At 43.4% G+C, this 21,456-nt stretch overlaps 1 protein-coding gene across 3 annotated transcripts in view; it reads left to right on the top strand.

Moving 5' to 3' along the window:
• The window catches only part of PHEX (phosphate regulating endopeptidase X-linked), a 97,913-nt gene that overhangs the window by 1,897 nt on the left and 74,560 nt on the right, over nt 1-21,456 (top strand). The window contains exons 2-5 of one of the 3 annotated variants that reach the window (XM_053387023.1): nt 6,825-7,010; nt 11,708-11,824; nt 12,006-12,074; nt 13,551-13,712. In XM_053387023.1, the coding sequence (XP_053242998.1) occupies nt 6,825-7,010; nt 11,708-11,824; nt 12,006-12,074; nt 13,551-13,712 (534 nt within the window). The remainder of the gene's footprint in view (nt 1-6,824; nt 7,011-11,707; nt 11,825-12,005; nt 12,075-13,550; nt 13,713-21,456) is intronic. The other 2 variants (XM_053387024.1, XM_053387025.1) reach the window with 2 other exon arrangements.

Below are 21,456 nucleotides of genomic sequence, written 5' to 3'. Positions count from 1 at the left end.
TTCCCATAGGGAAGTTGTGTCAGTGTTAAATTCCCATAAGTAACACTCACATCTCTAGCTTTCATTGTGCTCTAAATGTGCAGTTCAAAATAAAATAATGCAGATAGTATTTTGTGCTGGACTTCAGAATTAGGAACAGGGAAACAGCTGTATATGTCTATGCAATGGAATGCGGTAAATGCAGTTGACACTTATTAAATTTTAGTTGCATGCTCACAATAGCTCCTGTTGACCAGCATATTTTTTTACATCTAATACTGAGGATGTGAAATACTGTCTAGGCTACATCAGAGGGAGAGGGTGTACTATAGTGAGAATCTCTTTGATTGCAACATTAACCTTCTCTTGGCATTCAATAGTTCTTGAAGATGCTGATTCTCCCAGTGCCCCAAGAAACCTGTTAAGAAGCTGTCAGAAATTGCCTTATTGCACTGGCAGATTCAGGACATTCATATTTTATTAATAACTTCACTGTCTTTCAACCTGAGAGATCTCCAGATCATTTTACACACAATGGGCCGTAACAGTGATGCTTCTCCTCATCAGAAGTCTTATTAGGCTTACCTGTGATGAGATTTGAAATTGTGATGTGGGTCCAGTGTCGCTCATTCCACTGCCTGGCAACATCAACCTTTTTAGGTGTAAAATTCTTTATCCTAGAGCAAGGAAAAATCCAATGGCATCATGGGCTTGGGAGTGGCATCAGTGGTGTCCCAATTTCGCTGCTCATGGCTAGCAGGAGACACAGCAATGGGGAAGTGATAAGCCATCATGGAAGATGAAGATGAGGCTGTTCCTCACTCCCACCCCTCCCATGGTCAGGTTTCTGGTTGCTCATACGCTACGTCCACCAGCCAGTGTGTGCTGTTGTTTAGTGCCACATTGGTACAAGTAAGACTTCACCCATCCTTGAGTTGATCATGGATGAGGGTGCTGATCTGGTGTGCGCTACTGAGACCTTTGTGGGTGAGCTGGGAAGAGTTGATCTGTCCCAGCTGTGTCTGCTCAGATATTCAGTACAGCATCAGCAGAGGCTGCAGGCACCAGGGACGGGGAAAGATTTGCTCTGTACAGTCATACCTCAGATTGAAGTTGCTTCAGGTTGAGCACTTTCGGGTTATGTTCCGCGGCGACCCGGAAGTAACGGAACGTGTTACTTCCATGTTTCGCTGCTTGCGTATGTGCAGACGGTCAAAATGATGTCATGCTCGTGCGGAAGCGGTGAATCGTGACCCGCGGACGCGCAGACGTGGGTTGTGTTTACTTCAGGATGCGAACGTGGCTCCGGAATGGATCCCGTTCCTATCCAGAGGTACCACAGTAATTGTTTTTATATATGCAGTTGTTTTGTATACCTTTGTACTGTATTGTGAAATCATCTTTGGATGCTTCACAGGTTTCCAGACCCTTTATCATCCTGGTCACCTTCCTCTGCACATGTTTCAGCTTGTCAATATCCTCCTTAAAGTGTGGTGCCCAGAACTGTACACAGTACTGGAGGCGTAGTCTAACCAAGGTGGAATAGAGCAGGACTGTTACTTCCTTTGATCTGGACACTGTACTTCTATGGATGAAGCCTAACAGCATTTGCTTTCTTCTGCTGCATCATACTGTTGACTTGGTTAAGCTTGTGGTCTACTAAGTCCCCTAGATTATAGAATCATAGATCCTTTTCATTTTTCATGTGATCCTTTTTACATGTACTACTAGCAATCTTGGTGTCCCTTATCCTATATCTGTGCAGTTGGTTCTTCGTGCCCAAGTGTAGAACGTGACATTTCTCCCTATTGCAATTCATTTTGTTAGTTTGGGCCCAGTTCTCCAATCTGTTAGTCATCTTGAATCCTGAGTGACTTCTGTGGCACCACCTAGCCCTCCCAATTTGGTGTCATTTGATGAGCAGCCCTCAATTCTTTCGTCCAAGTTGTTAATAAAGACACTGAACAACAACAGGCCAAGGGCAGAATCCCACTTGTCCCTTCCTTTCAGAATGATGAGGAACCATTAGTGAGCGCTCTGAGTGTGGTCAGTCAGTTACAAATTCACCTAACCATAATCTCGTCCAGCCCGCATTTTACGAGCTCTGCAGGAATATAACAAGGGACTTTGTCAAAAGCCTTACGGAAATCAAGATACAATATATCCTCAGCATTCCTGAGCCATCAAGCTTGTATCTCCATTAAAAGAAAGAAAGAAATGAGGTTCATCTGGCATGACTTGTTTTTGAGAAACCCATGCTTGGTCTTAGTAATCACAGCATCCTTTTCTATGTTCCTGCAGCCCAGCTGATTAACATCTGTTCTAGAACCTTTCCTGGTCCGTATCAGTGTCAAGCTGACCAGTCAGTAGTTTTCGGGATCTTCTTTTCTCCACTTTTTGAAGATGGGGACAACATTTGCTCACCTCTAGGCTGCAGGGAGGGGCGCGGGTGGTGCTGTGGGTTAAACCACAGAGCCTAGGACTTGCCGATCAGAAGGCCGGCGGTTCAAATCCCTGCGACGGGGTGAGCTCCCGCAGTGGCGTAGCATGGGTTGTCAGCACCCGGGGCAAGGCAAGTAATTTGCGCCCCCTAACCCATGGATTTTTGCACTCGATTTTAGCACGCCTGGCACCCCCCCTCCACAGTGGGCGGCGACCCGGCGGCTCGGATCGAATTCGCACAGCCAGCACTGCAGTGAGAGAGAGTGAGCCAGGTAGGGGCAGAGAGCTGCGAGTGCAAGCGCCCCCCAGATGTTGCGCCTGGTGCGGCCGGCCCCCCCTGCACCCCCCACGCTACGCCACTGAGCTCCCGTTGTTCAGTCCCTGCTCCTGCCAACCTAGAAGTTTGAAAGCATGTCAAAGTGCAAGTAGATAAATAGGTACCACTCGGGCGGGAAGGTAAACGGCATTTCCGTGCGCTGCTCTGGTTCGCCAGAAGCGGCTTGGTCATGCTGGCCACATGACCCGGAAGCTGTACGCCGGCTCCCTCGGCCAATAAAGCGAGATGACCGCCACAACCCCAGAGTCGGCTACGACTGGATCTAATGGTCAGGGGTCCCTTTACCTAGGCTGCAGACCTCTCCTGTTCTCCAATAATTCTCAAATATTATAAGAGGCTCTGAGAGGACATCTGCAAGCTACTTTAGTAGCCTTGTGTGCAGCTCATCAGATCCTGGAGATTTGAATTCATTTAAAGTGGCTAGGTGTTTCCTTAACACATCTTTTCATATCTTGGGCTGCAACTTCCTCCTTGGATCCTTAATTCTGTTATCACAAAATTGGACACTGCTTTCCTTTTGGCTGAAGACAGGTGCAAAGTAGGTGCTGGGCAGTTCTGCCCTCTCTCTGTCACCCAATAGCCTATTTCCATCTTCTCCATGCAGAGAACCTACAATTTGTTCTTCCTCTTGCTTCAAACATAGCTGAGGAAACCTTAGAATCATAGAATCATAGAGTTGGAAGAGACCACAAGGGCCATCGAGTCCAACCCCCTGCCAAGCAGGAAACACCATCAGAGCATTCCTGACATATGGTTGTCAAGCCTCTGCTTAAAGACCTCCAAAGAAGGAGACTCCACCACACTCCTTGGCAGCAAATTCCACTGTCGAACAGCTCTTAGTGTCAGGAAGTTCTTTTTTTTTTAAATATATTTATTGGGATTTTCAAAAAAATAAAAAAATAAAAAAGAAAGACCAAAAAGAGAAAAAAGAGAAAAAAGAAGAAGAAAAAGGAACAATTAAAAAAGTTTACATCGCTTACTTTCCATAACCAATTTCCTTGACTTCCCCACACCTGCCCTTCTTGTATTCCAATTCCAATTTTTAGCTCAGCAAATTCTTATCCCCACACTTTACCTTATTTTCTCTAATTCATTTTAATTAACCAATTTTAACTTATGAACCTCAGTCTTTATATATCAATACTTATTCTTAAAAAACTTTTCCTAAATTCACCCCATCAATTTAACTAGCCCATTTTAACTTAAAAGCCTTTACTGTCAGGAAGTTCTTCCTAATGTTTAGGTGGAATCTTCTTTCTTGTAGTTTGGAACCATTGCTCCATGTCCGCTTCTCTGGAGCAGCAGAAAACAACCTTTCTCCCTCCTCTATGTGACATCCTTTTATATATTTGAACATGGCTATCATATCACCCCTTAACCTCCTCTTCTCCAGGCTAAACATGCCCAGCTCCCTTAGCCGTTCCTCATAAGGCATCGTTTCCAGGCCTTTGACCATTTTGGTTGCCCTCCTCTGGACACGTTCCAGTTTGTCAGTGTCCTTCTTGAACTGTGGTGCCCAGAACTGGACACAGTACTCCAGGTGAGGTCTGACCAGAGCAGAATACAGTGGCACTATTACTTCCCTTGATCTAGATGCTATACTCCTATTGATGCAGCCCAGAATTGCATTGGCTTTTTTAGCTGCCGCGTCACACTGTTGGCTCATGTCAAGTTTGTGGTCAACCAAGACTCCTAGATCCTTTTCACATGTAGTGCTCTCAAGCCAGGTGTCACCCATCTTGTATTTGTGCCTCTCATTTTTTTTGCCCAAGTGCAATACTTTACATTTCTCCCTGTTAAAATTCATCTTGTTTGTTTTGGCCCAGTTCTCTAATTTGTCAAGGTCGTTTTGAAGTGTGATCCTGTCCTCTGGGGTGTTAGCCACCCCTCCCAGTTTGGTGTCATCTGCAAATTTGATCAGGATGCCCTTGAGTCCATCATCCAAGTCGTTGATAAAGATGTTGAATAAGACCGGGCCCAAGACAGAACCCTGTGGCACCCCACTAGTCACTCTTCTCCAGGATGAAGAGGAATGTGCCTTCAATATTTCTCCTTTAAGAAACTCCCATCTATCTTGGACTCCCTTCTATTTGAATATTTAGCATGGGCAAACTCAGGCAACATTTAGCCTTTCTGAAACAAGGGTGGTGGTGGTTTGAGTTAATGCTATGTGTGACAGCTAATTGTGGCAAGTAATGGTGTCCACAGAAGCAAGTGCCTTCAGATGGACAACTGCCTAATGCAGCCGGCACTGATACAATGTGTCTGTCTTAATGAAGTTTGAGTATTCAAACATGAATTATATGATGCCATGTGATGCCACAGAAACACCTTTCCCAGTATAAACCAATTTAGTGGCAGACAAGAATGCACATTGCCCTGGGACATAATGTTTAACTTTTTCAGTTTTTCAACCCAATAGTGTTTTTCTGGATAGTGTGAAAGCAAAGCAGTTTCACTTGAATTCTGTACAAAAAGGAAAAAGAAAAAGCGGAAAGGAAAAATGCTGAAATTTGTGCATCTAAGGGCAGGTAGGTTTACACTGGCAAATACAGAAAGGAACAGAGCAGAAAGATGTAACTAGTTATTGCAATAGGATCAAAGATGGTGTGAAAACAGAGGTCAGCTACTGCCTGTAAGAACTTCAGCCAATGAAACATGGCGAAATGTCCTGACTGAAGTCATTCTGTGTTTTTAACTATCCTTTTCAGAAAAAGACTCAGGGAGAGGACAATGGCAGATCTTGGCAGGAGCAGACTTAGAATTTGGAGCCAAAGCTGAGTTTCACAATCTACTGTCAGTTCCAGGACTCAGTCCTGGAATCTATATATAAGATGGGAAACACTGTAGTATACAAAACACTTCTGAGCATATGCAATTTTCTAACTGGTGAAGAACAGTAGTTCTTTCTTTGTAAATATGGGGTTAAGGACATAACAGATTTTAACAGATTTGGAGATAGATAACAGATTAGAAGATAGATAGCAAATTTAGACTGCAACCATAAAAAACCAATCACACTGAACTCACTGGACCTTACTTCAGACTTAAGTATTTCTGAAGGCAGTAAAATTTAATCATGGAAATTTTAAACACTCTCCATTACAAAGGAGCCAATTCCAGATTTCACTCTTTAAAATGTGAAATCTATATATTTGGATTCCAAACACAGGGATTTCGCATTTTAAAAGGTTCAGTCTGATTAAAACTGATTCTAGAAGACCAGATCCACTCCAGAGTTAGAGCAGATATGCACAATGCCCTCCTCATGGACCAAACCCAGTTATTTAATGTTTCTCACCCTCACAGTCAGCCTGCTGCTCATCTCAGCTTTCCTCCTCAAAACGAAGGACTATGTTTGGACAGAGCTTACAAAAGCACCACAGTCCCTGAAATATAACTTTCCCATGTCTTTAAAACCCTTCTGTAGGCTGTTTTAATAACTGCTTTGCCTTCACTTAAGCATGACTCTGATGCTTGGCACTTGGTGTCGTACACAAACATCCCAAAATAAAAATGCTACAAGATATCCCAGGAACTCCTCAGGAGCTTTAAAAAGAGATTTGCGCTTGGGGACCAGATGTCTTTTCTTCAATGAAGACAAATGGTGCGACTAGGCTGAAAAGGAACCACCATCAGCACATAATGAGATTTCTTAAATAGGTGCAAGGAAACTTTCCTGTCAACGTAGTGCCTGCAAAACTTTGTCAGATGTCCAGTTCCTGATTGGAAGATTTTTTTTTATGTTTTAATTGCTGGAAGTTGGAATAGTTAAACCATCTGTTTGGGCAGTGTTGTGAAATGTTTATGTCCTGATCTGCTGATAAAAGTGGTCTGCTTGCAAACAGCGAGTGCAATAAATTAAATTGTCCCTGCCTGTCTTTTCAAGTCCTGGTCAGAGAAGAAACTCAAGGCTGCATTTTATGTGGTTCTCCTCCTTTCCCCCACCCCATTTTGGGAAGAGTGAGAGACTTGGAAATGTGTCCTGACAGTAACATTACTTATACGAAATAAGAGCAATTGGGGAAAGGGCACCCATGGATGGGACTTCTCTGTGAATGAACAGGAACGAGCCGCAGTAGAAAGAAAAGCAGACCTTCTTTCGGAGAGCTTTGCAAGTCCAACGTGATGGAAGGCGAGGCAGCAGGGGGTTTGATGCCAGCCGGCAAGAAAGCAGCCAGCAAACCGATGCGGATAGCCCTTGGCGTGTTCGTGACCAGCACAGTCGCGCTTGGCACTGCGCTTTTCCTGGGTAAGTGTCAAAAAAATTGTGGCAGCATAAAATGAAACTTTTGCAAAGCTCTTAAAAAAAACCCAACCCTGGCTACAACAGCTTTGCTACTTGTATTCGGTTTGCTTAACTATGCTAATCACATTTTAATGTTCCTTCACTCCCACTGCTATTCAGTTGAAACGATGAATGAGCTTTTTGTTGGTGGAGGGTCTTGGCTCTATGTGAAGGACTACCTAAGAGGATTCCAAGGTCCTGAAGTTACTATCCTGCTGTTCTAGGATTCTGCAGAAATTGCAAATTAAGTTAACACTTTCCATTTTTAGTATTTGGAGATTCACTAGAAGCACATTTCATGCATTCCCCGCCCCCCCCCCCAATTCACCAGCTGACTGGGAGCTGTGAAAACATGTTAAAAAGCAATGTAAAATCAGAAACCTGCAGATTAAACACACACACACTAAATTCTAAGTTGGTATCAACAACTGGCTGGATCCAAAAGACAGCCACTAAGTCACGATATCTCTCAAGTTGTGATGATTAACATACGGCTTCTGAATAAATACTGCTAATAGCTTATGTGTCTTTCAAAGATTGAATTTCATGCATGTACTTTTTGCAGGGGCCTTTTTAGGGAGTCCTTCCATTTGATTTTCAATGCAACGATGGCTAAGTCTGCTGTCCTATACCCACTTTCCTAGAAGTAAGCCTCATTGGATTCAGTGAAGCTTCCAAGTAGAGATTGCATGGTAAACGTTCTACTGGTGTTTTGGACAGTCCACAAAGATACCATTAAAAGAGTAATGGATGAATTGTGGAGTCTTTAAAGAGGTGGGGAAATAATCTCTTCATCAGATGCTTTAACTAAATCTGAAAGAGCTGAAAGACATATATTTCCTACCCAATACAATATCTTGTTGCTGTGATGAAGAACTTGTACTGAATTATTGCATGATAGTCATTGCCAAGATCCATTTACTGAATGATTTATTCAATATATTGTGGTCAAAGGGGTTGCAAAGAGTAAGGTAATGCAGTGGCCATGTCTACATATTCAAAATTAATCTCTATAGGGATTCTTGGAACTGTAAGACTATGAGGGGAGGAGGGGAGGATATCTAACAGAGAATTCAAAGTACCTTTATTATGATTTCCATGGTCATGACAGTTAAACTAGCACAGGACCTGATACAAGGTTGTAGCATAGATGTACCATCTATGCCTAATGAAAAGATATTGTTCTTTGTATCTATTGTATAATCCCAGTGGATTGAAAAAGACTACAGCGCCCACCTAGGCATTTCCTCAGTAGTAAGTCCTGCTGAATTCAATGGGGGCTTACTCTCAGGTAGGTGTGGACAGGATTGCAAGCCACTGAACAGAAAATGATTTTCCTTACTGAGTGCCTTTAACAGAATATCCCAGTCTATAGATTATTGTCTGGGTATATATATTCTACACACACAGGAGATCAAAATTAAAACTTAATTTTGCAAAGGAATTATGCATTCTTTTTTAAAGCTTTGCATGCTTTAATCTGCCTTCCAAAGACTCTCTATTATATGTTGTTGTTTTTTTCAAACCTGATGGAGAGGACAAAAAAACAAAGCGAAGTTCTATGGTTTAGAGTCAGCCTCTAGGGTCATAGGAACAGGAGACAGGCAGCCAGCTACCTGTAGTAATCCCACCCCCACAAGAACACACTATGCAGAACCATTTTCCTTTATGACTTTTTTCAGCCACACTCTGCAAGGTTTCTCCAGAACATTCTTTAAACATCATTACTATACAAACTCTCAGATTGACTCTTGGATGCACTCAGTACACACAGTCCCCAACTTCTGTACAACTTTCAGAGCCCAGTACTGCAAATATATACAAACACATATATATTCTTCACATGCACAGCAATTTACTTGAAAGCATTTTTTTCCATGCATGCATTTTTTATAATTGTTTATAGGGCTCATGGATAACACAAGCTCTAACAACAGCTAAAGAGCAAAGTAATGGGATGGAATGAATATGGCGCAAACTCTATATTGTATGCACGTTGTAATAACAAAAACGTTTTTTGAAAAATGGAAATTTGTTTTGGGAGGCTGAGTGACAAAGAAAGGGAACTTTAATAGGACTGTGCCTGTCCCTCTCCTGATACAATTTGGGACCCGATTCTGCACTTTAGAGCAGCCCTGATCCAACCTGGGATGATCTAAGCCTGATGCAACACAGGTCCAGAGAACTGTGGGCCTCACAATGTTTAATCAGGATTTTAAACATTAAGGGTGGGATGAATGCCACACTATGGTGAATGACTGGTCGATGCAAACATTGCAGCTGGAACTATCCCACCTTCCCTTCCCTTCTGCACTGTTCTCGGTTATTCCCAGACAGCCCACCAGCCGCCAGTTATGGGGGGGGCACAAGGGGAGGAGAGGGGAGAAAGCCCCATTGTGCAAGCAGTTGTCCTTGGACAGGACTTCCACTCAGGGGGCTTGTGTTAGGTCAGGCATGGCCAAACTACAACTCCCACCATCCCTAGCTAACAGAACCAGTGGTCAGGGATGATGGGAATTGTAGTCCCAAAACAGCTGGAGGGCCAAGTTTGGCCATGCCTGTGTTAGGTGAATCCCACCCTAATTAAGCATGTGGGGAGGAGCGTAAGGGAGGAGGAGATGAACCCTTTCTCTCTTCACTGTCTAACCATCCTCCCTTTTGACAGTGCCAGATCACTCCAGGTGGACCCAATCTGACCTGAGCCTGCTCAAACCCACCCTGGCTGAATCACGGTCCATCCCAAATTGACTTGGTTTGGTTTGGGTTCAAGGATTCAGTCGTTCTGGTTGCACATCCCTAATGCTTCACCCTTTCCCCACCAGATGTTTTCCCATCCCAAATCACTCTGTTCAAACTGCTTTTTTCTCTGCAGAATTCCAACAATCTTCTGGAATTACCTAACCACCACCTTTGCCCTTTGTTCTTCTCAAAATTGTAGCACCCTAAGGCAGCTTTCAATTTTTTAAAAAAACTGTTGTGCTTGGTTACCATTTATATTATGTTTTTAATTCACTGCATCCCGTAAGCTCAGAGCAGAGAGCTTCTCTTTGAGGAGCAAAATTTGTCAGTAAGAAAACATTTGAATATATGCAATTTTTAAATAGCCATAAAAATCAAGTCCTGTTCATCCTTGGCAACTAGATACAGTGGTACCTTGGTTTACGAACTTAATCAGTTCCGGAAGTCCGTTCTTAAACTAAAGTCGTTCTTAAACCGAGGCGCACTTCCCTAATGAGGCCTCCCGCCACCGGTGCCTTTCCATTGTTGGCTTCTGTTCTTCTGTTCTTAGACCGAGGTCAAGTTCACAAACCAGGACACTACTTCCAGTTTTGCAGAGTTTGTAAACTGACTAGTTCGTAAACAGGGCTGTTCTTAAACTGAAGTACCACTGTAGTTGGTAAAGCAGAAGGATCTTTCAGAACTTAGAGAAGTCAGAAAGTACCTTCTCAGGAACCATTCTCATGGCTGTGATATTTAGCAGTTACATCATTTGTATACAAATAGCTATGTGCAGCCCATAAAGTGTTTGGGCAATAAAACAGATTGTGTGCATTCCATTAAGTGGATAAAGGACTAATCTCTGTTCCCTGTGTGACAGTGTTGGATCCAGATTAGTCACGCTTAGCGGAGTCTCATGGGAATGAATGGTTCTCATGTTATTCATAGTGAACTTGTCTCACTTATTTCAGCAGGTCCAATCTAAGGGAACTGTAGTTTGTTAAGGGTGCTGAAAGTTGTTAGGAGGCTCCTCTTCCCCTCCCAGAGTTCCTTGGGAAGAGGAATTGATTGTTAAGCTAACTGTCAGGACCCTCAACAAACTACAGTTCCTAGAATTATTTGAGGGAAGCTATGACTGTTTAAAGTGGTATGATACTGCTTTAATTGTATAGTGCAGCTGGGGCTTAAGCTTGGGGCCAACACATAATGTTTACATAGTAAAGGAATGAATACATTTTAGTTCTCTCACTAATTGTTCTTCATAATTTATGAACCATCCCTAATAGTGAAAGAATTAGCACATTTGAAGCAAAATCTTTCCAAGAATACTGATTATTTTTCATTAAACTAACATTGCTTCAGATCTCAAACAGCTTGATTTAGAGTAACCTTCTTGAGATCATTTCTGCTCTTCCTGTTAGCAACTGGGGGCCAAATTCATCATAGTGGAGCTATATCGGTTCATCTACCAGTGTGGTGAGACGCACAGGAGACAACTCCATCTCTCTCCATTTCCTTCCTCCTTTGCTAGACTGGCCTTAGAGAGTCCTCAGGAAGGCTGTCTGTGAATGGCTTTAGCTGCTACAACTTTTCTTCCCAGTTCTTGAATCATTCTGCTCTCTAGCCTTTGGAGAAAAAAATAGAGAATGGAAGGTAAAACGTAAGCATCTGTCTCTTTGGCATGCTGGCTAGCAATCTGATTCAGGACTGATTCCTATATTATGTTGGTGGTGTGTTGTTGTGGCTGAAAAGATAAACAGTGTGGGTGCTGCTCGCTGCGCTGTTTGACAAACAGCACCCGTTTGTTTTCTTTCTGGCAACCATTGATGCTGCCAGTGTAACCTGAGCATTGTCTAATACTTTTTGACTTATTGCATGTGTTGACCAAGGATGCTGGAATTTTTCTTATGCACTAGCATGGTTTCCTTTGCTTTTTGCATTAGTGTTTGGTCCTTTGGATCTCAGCCGCTTCCTGCATGCTTCCTCCTTTGGCCTTTCCAGCACCAGAGCTCCAATGTCGGTTGGATCAGAGCTTCAGGGGAACCAGGGGCTTTGGCGAGGTAGGCTGTGACACTGGAGCTCCCTCTCTGGCACTGAAGCTTTATTTCCAGCTTCGGAGAGGATGATCTAATTGATCCTCCGGTCCCTAGGACACCCTCCCAGGGGCCATCAGATTGAACCCTGAGTCAATACATTTGCCCAACAACTATTGTTAATCTATGTAATATTTTCCTTTTGCAGTTAGCCAAGATCTTATAAAATTTCGTCCTAAGCAACAATACTGCTTGACTTCCGAATGCATCGAAGCTGGTAAGTGGCGTATGTTCTTTTTTTGTATTATGGTCAAAGCACATTAGTATGGAGAAACATTGAATGCTTATGTGCTCCAGTAGTTTTAATAAACTGTCTTGTGCTTTGAAAATCAACATCTAAGTAAGCCATTTATGTTAAATCAGCAATGCAGTTGCCTCCCCGAGACTATTAGCAGAGTTCTGATGGATCAGACCAAAGGTTTCTCTAATTCAGAATTGTGTTTCCCACAGGGGTTCCAAGCCACATTGTTTTGGGAAGACCACAAGGCTGTAGCTCTAGCTATGGAGTTAGAGATATTGCCTGGTGGGCAAAGGCCTAATGAAGATGCCCCAATGAAGTGCTTCAGGCCTAACTAGATGAAGTCTCTGATAGGATCTTCTGGAGTCTTATTTCTTTGGTTAAAAGCAGCCAAGGGGCCCCAGTTTGGATTGGGGCATAGCTGTGGGAGAGAGTAGGGTTTTATGAACTTAGGAAGCTGCACTGAGTCAGACCACTGGCCCATCTAACCCAGTATTGCCAGAGTTGCAGTAGGTCTCCAGGATTTCAGACAGGAGTCTCTCCCAGCTATACCTGGACATGCCAGGGGCTGAACCTGGGACAATTCTGCTTGCAAGCCAGATGCTGACCCACTGAGCTGTGGCCCTTTCTCCCCAGGCTATTTACCATACTTAAATCTTCCACTGAAGCTGGTGGAAGAGAGAAGCAACATGGAGGAGGCAAAAGTATATGAGTATTTGCCTTCTGCTCCTCCAAGGCTTACAAGAGCTTCAGAAAGTGGGGGTGTTTCCCATTGTGGAAATAGCACAGGAATAACAGATTAACCCTGGAGCCCTGATCAAAAATAGGAGGCCTCTGGGCTGCTTTTTAATTAAAGAAAAAAGGCTATGGTCACAGCCACACATTTAAAGCACCCTTATGTGACTTTAACAGTCATGGTTCCCCCAAAGAATCCTGGCAACTGAAGTTTTTTAATGGTGCTGGGAATGGGAGCTGTGTGAGGTGTCTTCTAATGATTGTCAGCACCCTTAATAAACTATAGTGCCCACCCAGGATACTTTGGGGTGCTCATGGCTGTTAAAGTGGTAAAATAGAGCTTTAAATCTGTGGTGTGGAGGTGACCAGATCTCCCCCAACTCTAATGCAGCTTTCAGAATTTCTGCCTCAGATTGCCTACTTGAGAGAAAATCAACAGCATGTTCATGGAGTCTGGAGGGAACGGGAATTAGTGAGGCTGTTTGGGATTTAGATGGTGATGGTGGTCAAGGGAAGGGTTTTTTTTTGAATGGGGGAGACGGTGGTATATTTGAACACAGCAGGGAAGGAGCCAGAGGAACCAGGTAGGTAGAAGGATGGGGAGAAATCAAAGCAGGGAGGTGGCAACTAGGAGGGAAACCACAGGGTTTTTCCCTCTCTTTAGTACAGTAATGAGTAACACCTGAAGAAGTTTTTGTTAAATTATGTGACTCTTTTCAGCTGCTGCAATCAGAAGCAAATTAAATACATCTGTGGATCCCTGTGATGATTTCTTTCGGTTTGCCTGTGAAGGGTGGATACAGAATAACCCAATTCCTGAAGATTCATCAAATTATGGAATCTATCCATGGCTGAGGCACAATGTGGACCTCAAGTTGAAAGGTAGGTGACTCCTTTCTTGAAAGCTTCCTGCTCTTCCTCATCCTTCTTGTTGTTGTTGCTTACCTTCAGTGTGTATAGTGTGTTCCTTGATAAAAATGCACTCGGGTGAAAATATGAGGATATTGTATAAAATAGTATTGTATAAAATAGAAATAACACACAAATAAGGCTAGGCATGGCCAATAATCTGCCTGAAAACTCCAATGCTATTTCCAGGCATGGGGAATAGAGTTATGCAGTGCTTCCCCCCCCCCTAAAAAAAATGTTTAGGAGTACTCTCATTTTGACTCAAGAAAATCACCATTTTATAGTTCAAATCAGGAAAAATAAATACAGTAAACGGACAAAAAGTACAAAGATTCACAAAATGTTTAGGGGTATGTGTATCCCTGCATGCCGCCAGAAAAAAATCACTGGAATTATGCATGCAAGCTTCACTCCCAGTGTCCCCATAGGTATTGCCCTACATGCTTAGTTTCTGATCTTCTCCACGTTGAGCTGGGATGGTCTTTAGGAGACTTTTCCTTGCATTGACTTAAATGGAAGTTGGAATACTCTGAATGATCTGAGACCATTCTTTATCAGGGTTCCCAATTGTGTGGAAGTGTCTAGTCATGTTCAAGCAAATACAAGAAACAGTCCACTGCAGGCCTAGCCAGCATGGCAAGGGGAAGTTCAAGGATTGCAATGTGTATGATGATCCTGGGTTACCCACAATTTGAGCATTCGCATGTTCAGGTGCTTGAAAAGACCTATTTCATCCTCCTTTCTATATGACAAAAAATGACAAAATGAATGGCTATGGTCCATCAATCTATGTGTTACATTCAACCACTATACCATTCTGGCTTTCGAATAGGTGAATGATTATCTTGTGGGAGCAGGGCAAGTGCCCCTATCCTGACTTTTGGAGGGAAACAATATTTATTTAATTTGATTATAAAAACCACTTGTATGCCATCTTTCGCTTCACGAAACACCAAGGCGGTTTGCAGAACAATAAAAGCAAACAGCGTATAACAAAGTATAAGAATTTCCTAAGTACGCAGCAACAAAATCCCAGCTGGAAATCCCAGGAATTACTGTATTTTTCCCTCTATAACATGCAGATTTTTTCTCCTAAAAAGTAAGGGGAAATGTCTGTGCGTGTTATTGAGCGAATGTGTGGTCCCTGGAGCTGACTGTCCCAAGTACAGGGCAAAAATCAGGCAAAAATCATATCGAGCCGTCATGGAGGAGAGGAGGCTGCTGCTTTCCTGCATTCTGCCTCAGGGTCTTACTGCCCACCCGCTTCTGTTTCGTTACTGTGTTTGCTCAAACGGAACAAAGAGCAGGCAAATCCCCTCCCCTCCAGGCAAGCAGAGGGGAAAGCAGAGCGTCCTTCCCTCTAATTCCTCTCCATGCTCCGGTGCTGGTGCTGCTGCGTCTAGGGACTCGCAGGCAGCGGAAAACATGCAGGAGAGGGGGGGGGCTGGCTTGGGTGGGGGGGACTTTTGCCTTCCTTCCCCCCCCTTTAAACCCCTCTCTTGCATTCTTAGCCAGCTGCTTCTCCGCACACCTTTCTCGTGCTCCTTGTCCCTTCTATGTTTTTCCTTCCCTCCCCACTTAAAACGTGGTTACAAAGCACGGATCCACATGGATCCTCAGGATCTTTGCATTGGGTCACCCCAAATTCACCATCAGATCACATAGCAATGATCTGATGCAAAAACAGGGCTGCAATGGTGCAAAAACGTGGTTACAAAGCACGGATCCACATGGATCCTCAGGATCTTTGCATTGGGTCACCCCAGATTCACCATCAGATCACATAGCATGTCCATGGCTACATCCCGCACCAAAAAAAATCACGCACCCACTGTTGCCTGGGGCTGCAATGGTGCAAAAACGTGGTTACAAAGCACAGATCGACATGGATTCTCAGGATTTTTGCATTGGGCTACCCCAAACTCACCGTCAAATCACATGTCTGTGGCCACAGCATGAAGCACAAAAATGATACATCCACTGTTTCATTCAGATTTCCCCCCCTTGTTTTCCTCCTCTAAAAACTATGTGCGTGTTATGGTCAGGTGTGTGTTATCGAGCGAAAAATATGGTAGTATTAACAGAGAAAGGGGGGGGGGTTAAAGAGATATGTTTGTAATTGTAATGGGAAACACCCAGCAATCAGTGCCCACCTGATGTCTACAGGAAAATCTTTCCACATGGTAGCCCTTCTCCAGGCCATTGTACAGTATAAAATATACATCTGAAGAAAATGCAACAGGCATAGGCAAACTTGGCACTCCCGCTGTTTTGAGACTGCAACTCCCATCATCCCTAGCTAACAGGACCAGTAGTCAGGGATGATGGGAATTGTAGTCTCAAAAACATCTGGAGGGCCAAGTTTCCCTATGCCTGAAATACAACCATTTTTCAGGGACCAGCTTCATGTTGTGATTTTCAGAATTCCCACCAGCCACACTTGTTATTACTAGCAGTTCTATACATATATGGACAATTTGTACACTGTGTAACACGTTCACAACCTTTTTTTTTTGACGTCTGCCGAGCATGGTACAGTTTGCAGGCTTTCCTCTACTGTTGGTAGTGACTGTTTTGGTCTATAAGTTGTATAAAAAATAATTGTGCAAACTACAAAGTTGGAGGCAGCAATGCTTCTGGTTTATGGAAATCACTCGAGGGGAGAGTGCTCCTGCAATGGTGTAGGAAGATGTGTGCAGTGGGTGTGGGAGTTATTTCCCCCCAAAACTCATATTTTTGCCATTTTGTCACTCCCCCCCTCAGTGATAACACCCGGGGCGGACCGCACCCACCGCACCCCCCTTCCTACACCACTGCATCCCTGGTCTCAGTATTGTGAAAGAATCACAACGTTTAACTGAGAGAGTGGTGCAAGTTTTGAGAACTGTGTGGTGTCTATCCTTTCATAATTTTTCTTCAGCTTGTTTATTTGAAATGTGAGTATTTTAGCAGACAGGTCAAATCTAGGTGCTTAGGTGTTCAATTATCTGTCACCAAGAGAACTGTTTTGAGGAATGTCTGCATGTTTGGAAGAAAAAATAGCCTGGGGTGGAAGTGTGTAGGAAGCAAGATATTTTCATTTGAATGTTCTTTTCTTTATGTTGGATTTTACTGCAAAACCATCTCAGTGGGCAGCCACACAGAACCGCAGAGGAGAGGGGAAAAAAATACTCTTATTTTTAAGCAGCAATGCCAGGCTTCTATGATGAGAATGATATTTAACAACAGAACAAAAAAAAATGGGCAATTATTAATGACAATATAATAGATGGCATTTACCATAGGGCATTGCCTATGCAGAGCCATTCCCACTCTGAGGACACATCATATCGGCATACATTGCAAAAGAGGGCCAAACTAGACCAAGCTGGCACCAGGGGGTGGACTCATTGGGCTCAGCAGGTCCCCACTTCTAGATGCTTGGGCCCTGCTCCTGGCTGCCACTGCCTGTTCCCTCTCTATGCAAGTGAGCAGTGAGAGGAGAACAAACAAGGAGAAGGACTCTGCTTACCTTGTTGTCTCTGTCTGGGTGCCTTTGTGGAATGGGCCCACACAGAAAACAAATGGGTAGCATGAAGAAGGGGGGCCTGCACTAGGAAGGAGCATCTTGCACAAGGACTTCCTAGAATTCTGGAGCTGGAACTAATGTGAGACCTAATGGGGCCAGACTTCTACATTGCTACTATTGATCAGTTTGCATACCAAAGGTCCCAGGGCAGTTTCAGCCTATGTGGACAAGTAATTTGACCCAGCACAGAGCCACATCCTGTATTCCCATGAAAAGCAGCGGCAAGGGTTGCACTGGAGAGGGGAGTGAAACACTTTCCTGCTTTAAATTACCTCCCAACCTTATACTGAGGCTGGATCTGAGATGGGCTGGACAAATTTGCATAAAGTAATTGTTATGTACTGAAGTTCTCACCCTGGGCCAGCAGGGGGATACTGTAGATAGTTTTCATTCAGGTCCACATATGCAAATAAGGGATTGAAAGTGACATTCAGTGATTGGATAGTTACAGAAAGTGGTTACAGTTGCATTGTAGTGGAGCTCTATATAAGCAGGCTGGCTGAACCCTTCAGTTCAGTTCTGTTCTGGCCTGTGAATAAACAAGAGCTGTTTGAAGAATCACTGTGTCGTCTGATATGTTCACCCACAACTTAACAGTAATAGGTCACAGCAAGACAAGGCAGTGACTCATCATGAACACCCCCCTTGTTCTCTTATAATGGCAATGGCACCCCACCTGAGAGGCTGAACCCCCTCCCCCCCGGAACATGCTTGGTTCCTGTCCCCTGATTTCTAGCTTAGCCCTGTGGTGTGGGTCTGTAATGATTCTAGTAGTTGCACTGTGCCCACTTCAATTCTCTTGTGTGGTTGGGGTCAGCTTCAGAGGTTCACTGTGAATCCTCCTGTGAGAGTTATTAGGCTGGTGGGCCTGTGAGATGGGCAGACAACTGGTTCACCTGCACTGGGTGCCGAGCTGAGAGGGTGCTTCAGGGGATGTTACAGCAATGACAAACAACGGAAGACAAGAGGCAGTGGGGGTGCGCGGGTGGGACATGCTGAATTTTAGCATTGCACAGGTTGCCACTGAAATTTTAAAGCCTGAACTCCTCCACTGGGATAGGGCCTCCTTAGCATTGCCTCCCCACATGTGGAACTCTCTTCCAGTTGAGATAAAGAAGGCCCCATCTGGATTTCTTGATATTGTCTTACCAAAAACACACACAACCCAAGCACACCTTCAAGCATGCACATGAGCTTGGAGAATTGGAGATATGTGGAAGAAGTTTCTATTTTAGCTTTAGTCTCCAGATCAGTTCATGTATTGCCAATAAGCTGAGGGAAGGAAAAAGACACATGCATCACCCTTTTCCCATGAGTCCCAGACCAGGAGCTCAAGTCTCACTTCACAGAGTACAGTGGAATTAGAGGAATAAAAAGTGCAAGGATTGTGCCCCCTTGCTTCTCGGTAACTTATGAACCTGCCCCTGTAGGAATGAAATAACAGGAGCATTCCAATAGTAAAAATAATTGGGACGCTTCTGCCCTCTTGGAACCCTGTATATCACAGTCCTGCAAATGGTTCAGCTGCTGGCCTGCATTTTCATTAGTTGCTTTATTGTGAAATCTTTCTCACATGAAAGAAAACCGCCCATCTTTTAAATGGTGACACCGTTTGGCATTAAAAGCCATTTTAAAAGTTGTTTATAATTCTTTTAGAATCACAGCCATAAAAAGTTAAGTGTAGCAATACGAGAAACAAGGACTGCCACGGTTTTTCCACATGTAATTGTTCTGCAGCTGCAGTCAGATGTTTATGAAACTTTTTACCCAGCCTAACCCTATTTTTTTCATGAGGCTCCAATCCTATGCATTTTTACGTTGTAAGCCCAACTGAATGCAATTATATTTTTGATATTTGATATGCGCTGGGTGAAGGATAAGAAACTATTCTCAGGATGAGGGAGAAATTTGATGCCCTTTGCATATAAAGATGAATCTACCTAATTTGCAATTTCCAAAACCATACACAAAATGAAACATAGCTGTCCTCATTTGTACTTATTTTGCAAGACAGTTCTATAGCTAAGTAATGTACACAAAAATGTACACAAAAATGCATAGACTAGAGTACAGTGTGTGTAAAAATGCATATATTAGTGATAATAACAAAAATGTGTGCTATTAGGGAAAATGGCTTTGTAAAAATGTGTATATTGGGCAAAATTGCATAAAAATGTGTATTTTAGGAGAAATTCACACTAACATGCTGATGAATTTTCATGTTTTAAAAGCTTCACTGGTTTTATCTGTTTTAATTATGATGTTAAATATGTGTGTGTTTTAATTGTTTTGTGGCTTTTAGCTGCGCTTTATCTACAAATTTATTTATATAATAAATATATTATTTATACCCCACCCATCTGGCTGGGTTTCCCCAGCCACTCTGGGCGGCTGACAGCAAATAGTAAAACATCAAGCACTGAAAACTTCTTGATACAGGGCTGCATTTAGATGTCTTCTAAAAGTTATGTAGTTTTTTATCTCCTTGGCAACTGAAGGGAGGGTGTTCCACAGTGAGAGAACCAGCAGAAGACCCTCAGAGGAGGACCTCAGTGCTGAGCGATGGGGGTGAAAACACTCCTTCATGTATACTGGGCCAAGACCATTTAGGGCTTTAAAGGTCAGCACCAACACTTTGAATTGTGCTCAGAAACATACTGGGAGCTAGTGAAGATCCCTTAGGACCAGTGTTATATGGTCCTGGCAGCTACTCCCAGTCACCAATCTAGCTGCCACATTCTGGATTAGTTGTAGTTTCTGAGTCAGCTTCAAAGGTACCCCCAAATAGAGCTCATTGCAGTAGTCTAAGTGGGAGATAAACGGAACATGCACCACTCTGGTGAGAGTCTGCAGGCAGGTAGGGTCTCAGCCGGCGTACCAGATGAAGCTGGTAGACAGCTGCCTGGACAAAGAATTGACCTGTGCCTTCATGGACAGCTGTGAGTCCAAAATGACTTCCAGGCTGTGCACCTGGTCCCCCCCCGCCTGCCTCCCTGTGCCCCCCCAAAACAGTGCTTCTGTCTTGTCAGGATTCCACCTCAATCTGTTAGCAACCATCCATCCTTCAACCGCCTCCAGACACTCAAACAGGACCTTCAATTTGAAGGAGAGGTAGAGCTCAGTATCATCTGCATACTGATGAAAACCCAGCCCAAACCCCTGCTTGGGGTCGGATACTTCTTTGATTAAGTGGTTTATAAATATTCTAAACAAAATCAATAGATACCTACTTCATAATTTACAAATAGTTTAGAAAAATTATCCAGATCAACAGTTTTGTTCTGTTACACTGAAGAAATACTTGCTTTCTGAAATGTCCATGGGATGTCTCTAGGGCTAGCAAACTGGAGGTGTTTGCTGCTGTTTTGATGTATGCATGTGTCAAGGGTGATTAGTATAGACAGACTTCATTTAAGGTCAGGGATCAATTTTCCAGTGTATTTTTGCAAGGTGCCATGTACTTTAAAGATCTAGAATTGGACTGACAAAGAATGAGCTGCATTTGAAACTATAGCCTGGTTTGCATGACGTGCTAAGCCAAACTACGACTTGTGTAGGCTCATGGAGAAGAGCTCACTGACACTTTGTTCCTCCTCGGTCTTTTTTACTCCCAAACTACACTGAAGTAAATCATGGTTTGGCTTAATGCGTCATCTGAACCTGGACTTGTGGTTAAGCTTTCTCCTCACTAGCCAGAAGCAAACCTTGGTTATTGCCCATGGTTAGCAAGAAGAGACCTTAGCTATGAGCTCAAGTTCAGACTCCATGCTGAATCCAACTTGGATCAGGAGAAGCAAAATGTCAGTGAACTTCTCTCTGAAAGCCTGCAGATTTGTGTGGTCCCATAGTTTGGTTTACCGTGTTGTGTGAACCAAGCCAATATAATAAAATTGGAACAGGACCCGTCTTGCACACTTATTTTTTATACATAGCAACTGCTTGGAACCTTGACAATTGTTGGCATTTTCCCACTGAAATTACCTCAGGTATTCCCCCCCCCCTTACTTCAGAATTAGGGAAGGTTTAATTTAAGGATAAAAAATATCACCAAACAATGACCTAAAAATGATTCAAATAAGAGCAAGGAAAATAAAAATTACCAGCAACAATTTACAGACAATAACAAGGTCCCCAAATGCTGTTAAAAGC

This window comes from Podarcis raffonei, chromosome 4 (genome assembly GCF_027172205.1).
Source record: "Podarcis raffonei isolate rPodRaf1 chromosome 4, rPodRaf1.pri, whole genome shotgun sequence".
Taxonomy (NCBI): domain Eukaryota; kingdom Metazoa; phylum Chordata; class Lepidosauria; order Squamata; family Lacertidae; genus Podarcis; species Podarcis raffonei.
Note: the sequence above shows the minus strand (reverse complement) of the source record. Positions and strands in the feature narration are given on the sequence as shown.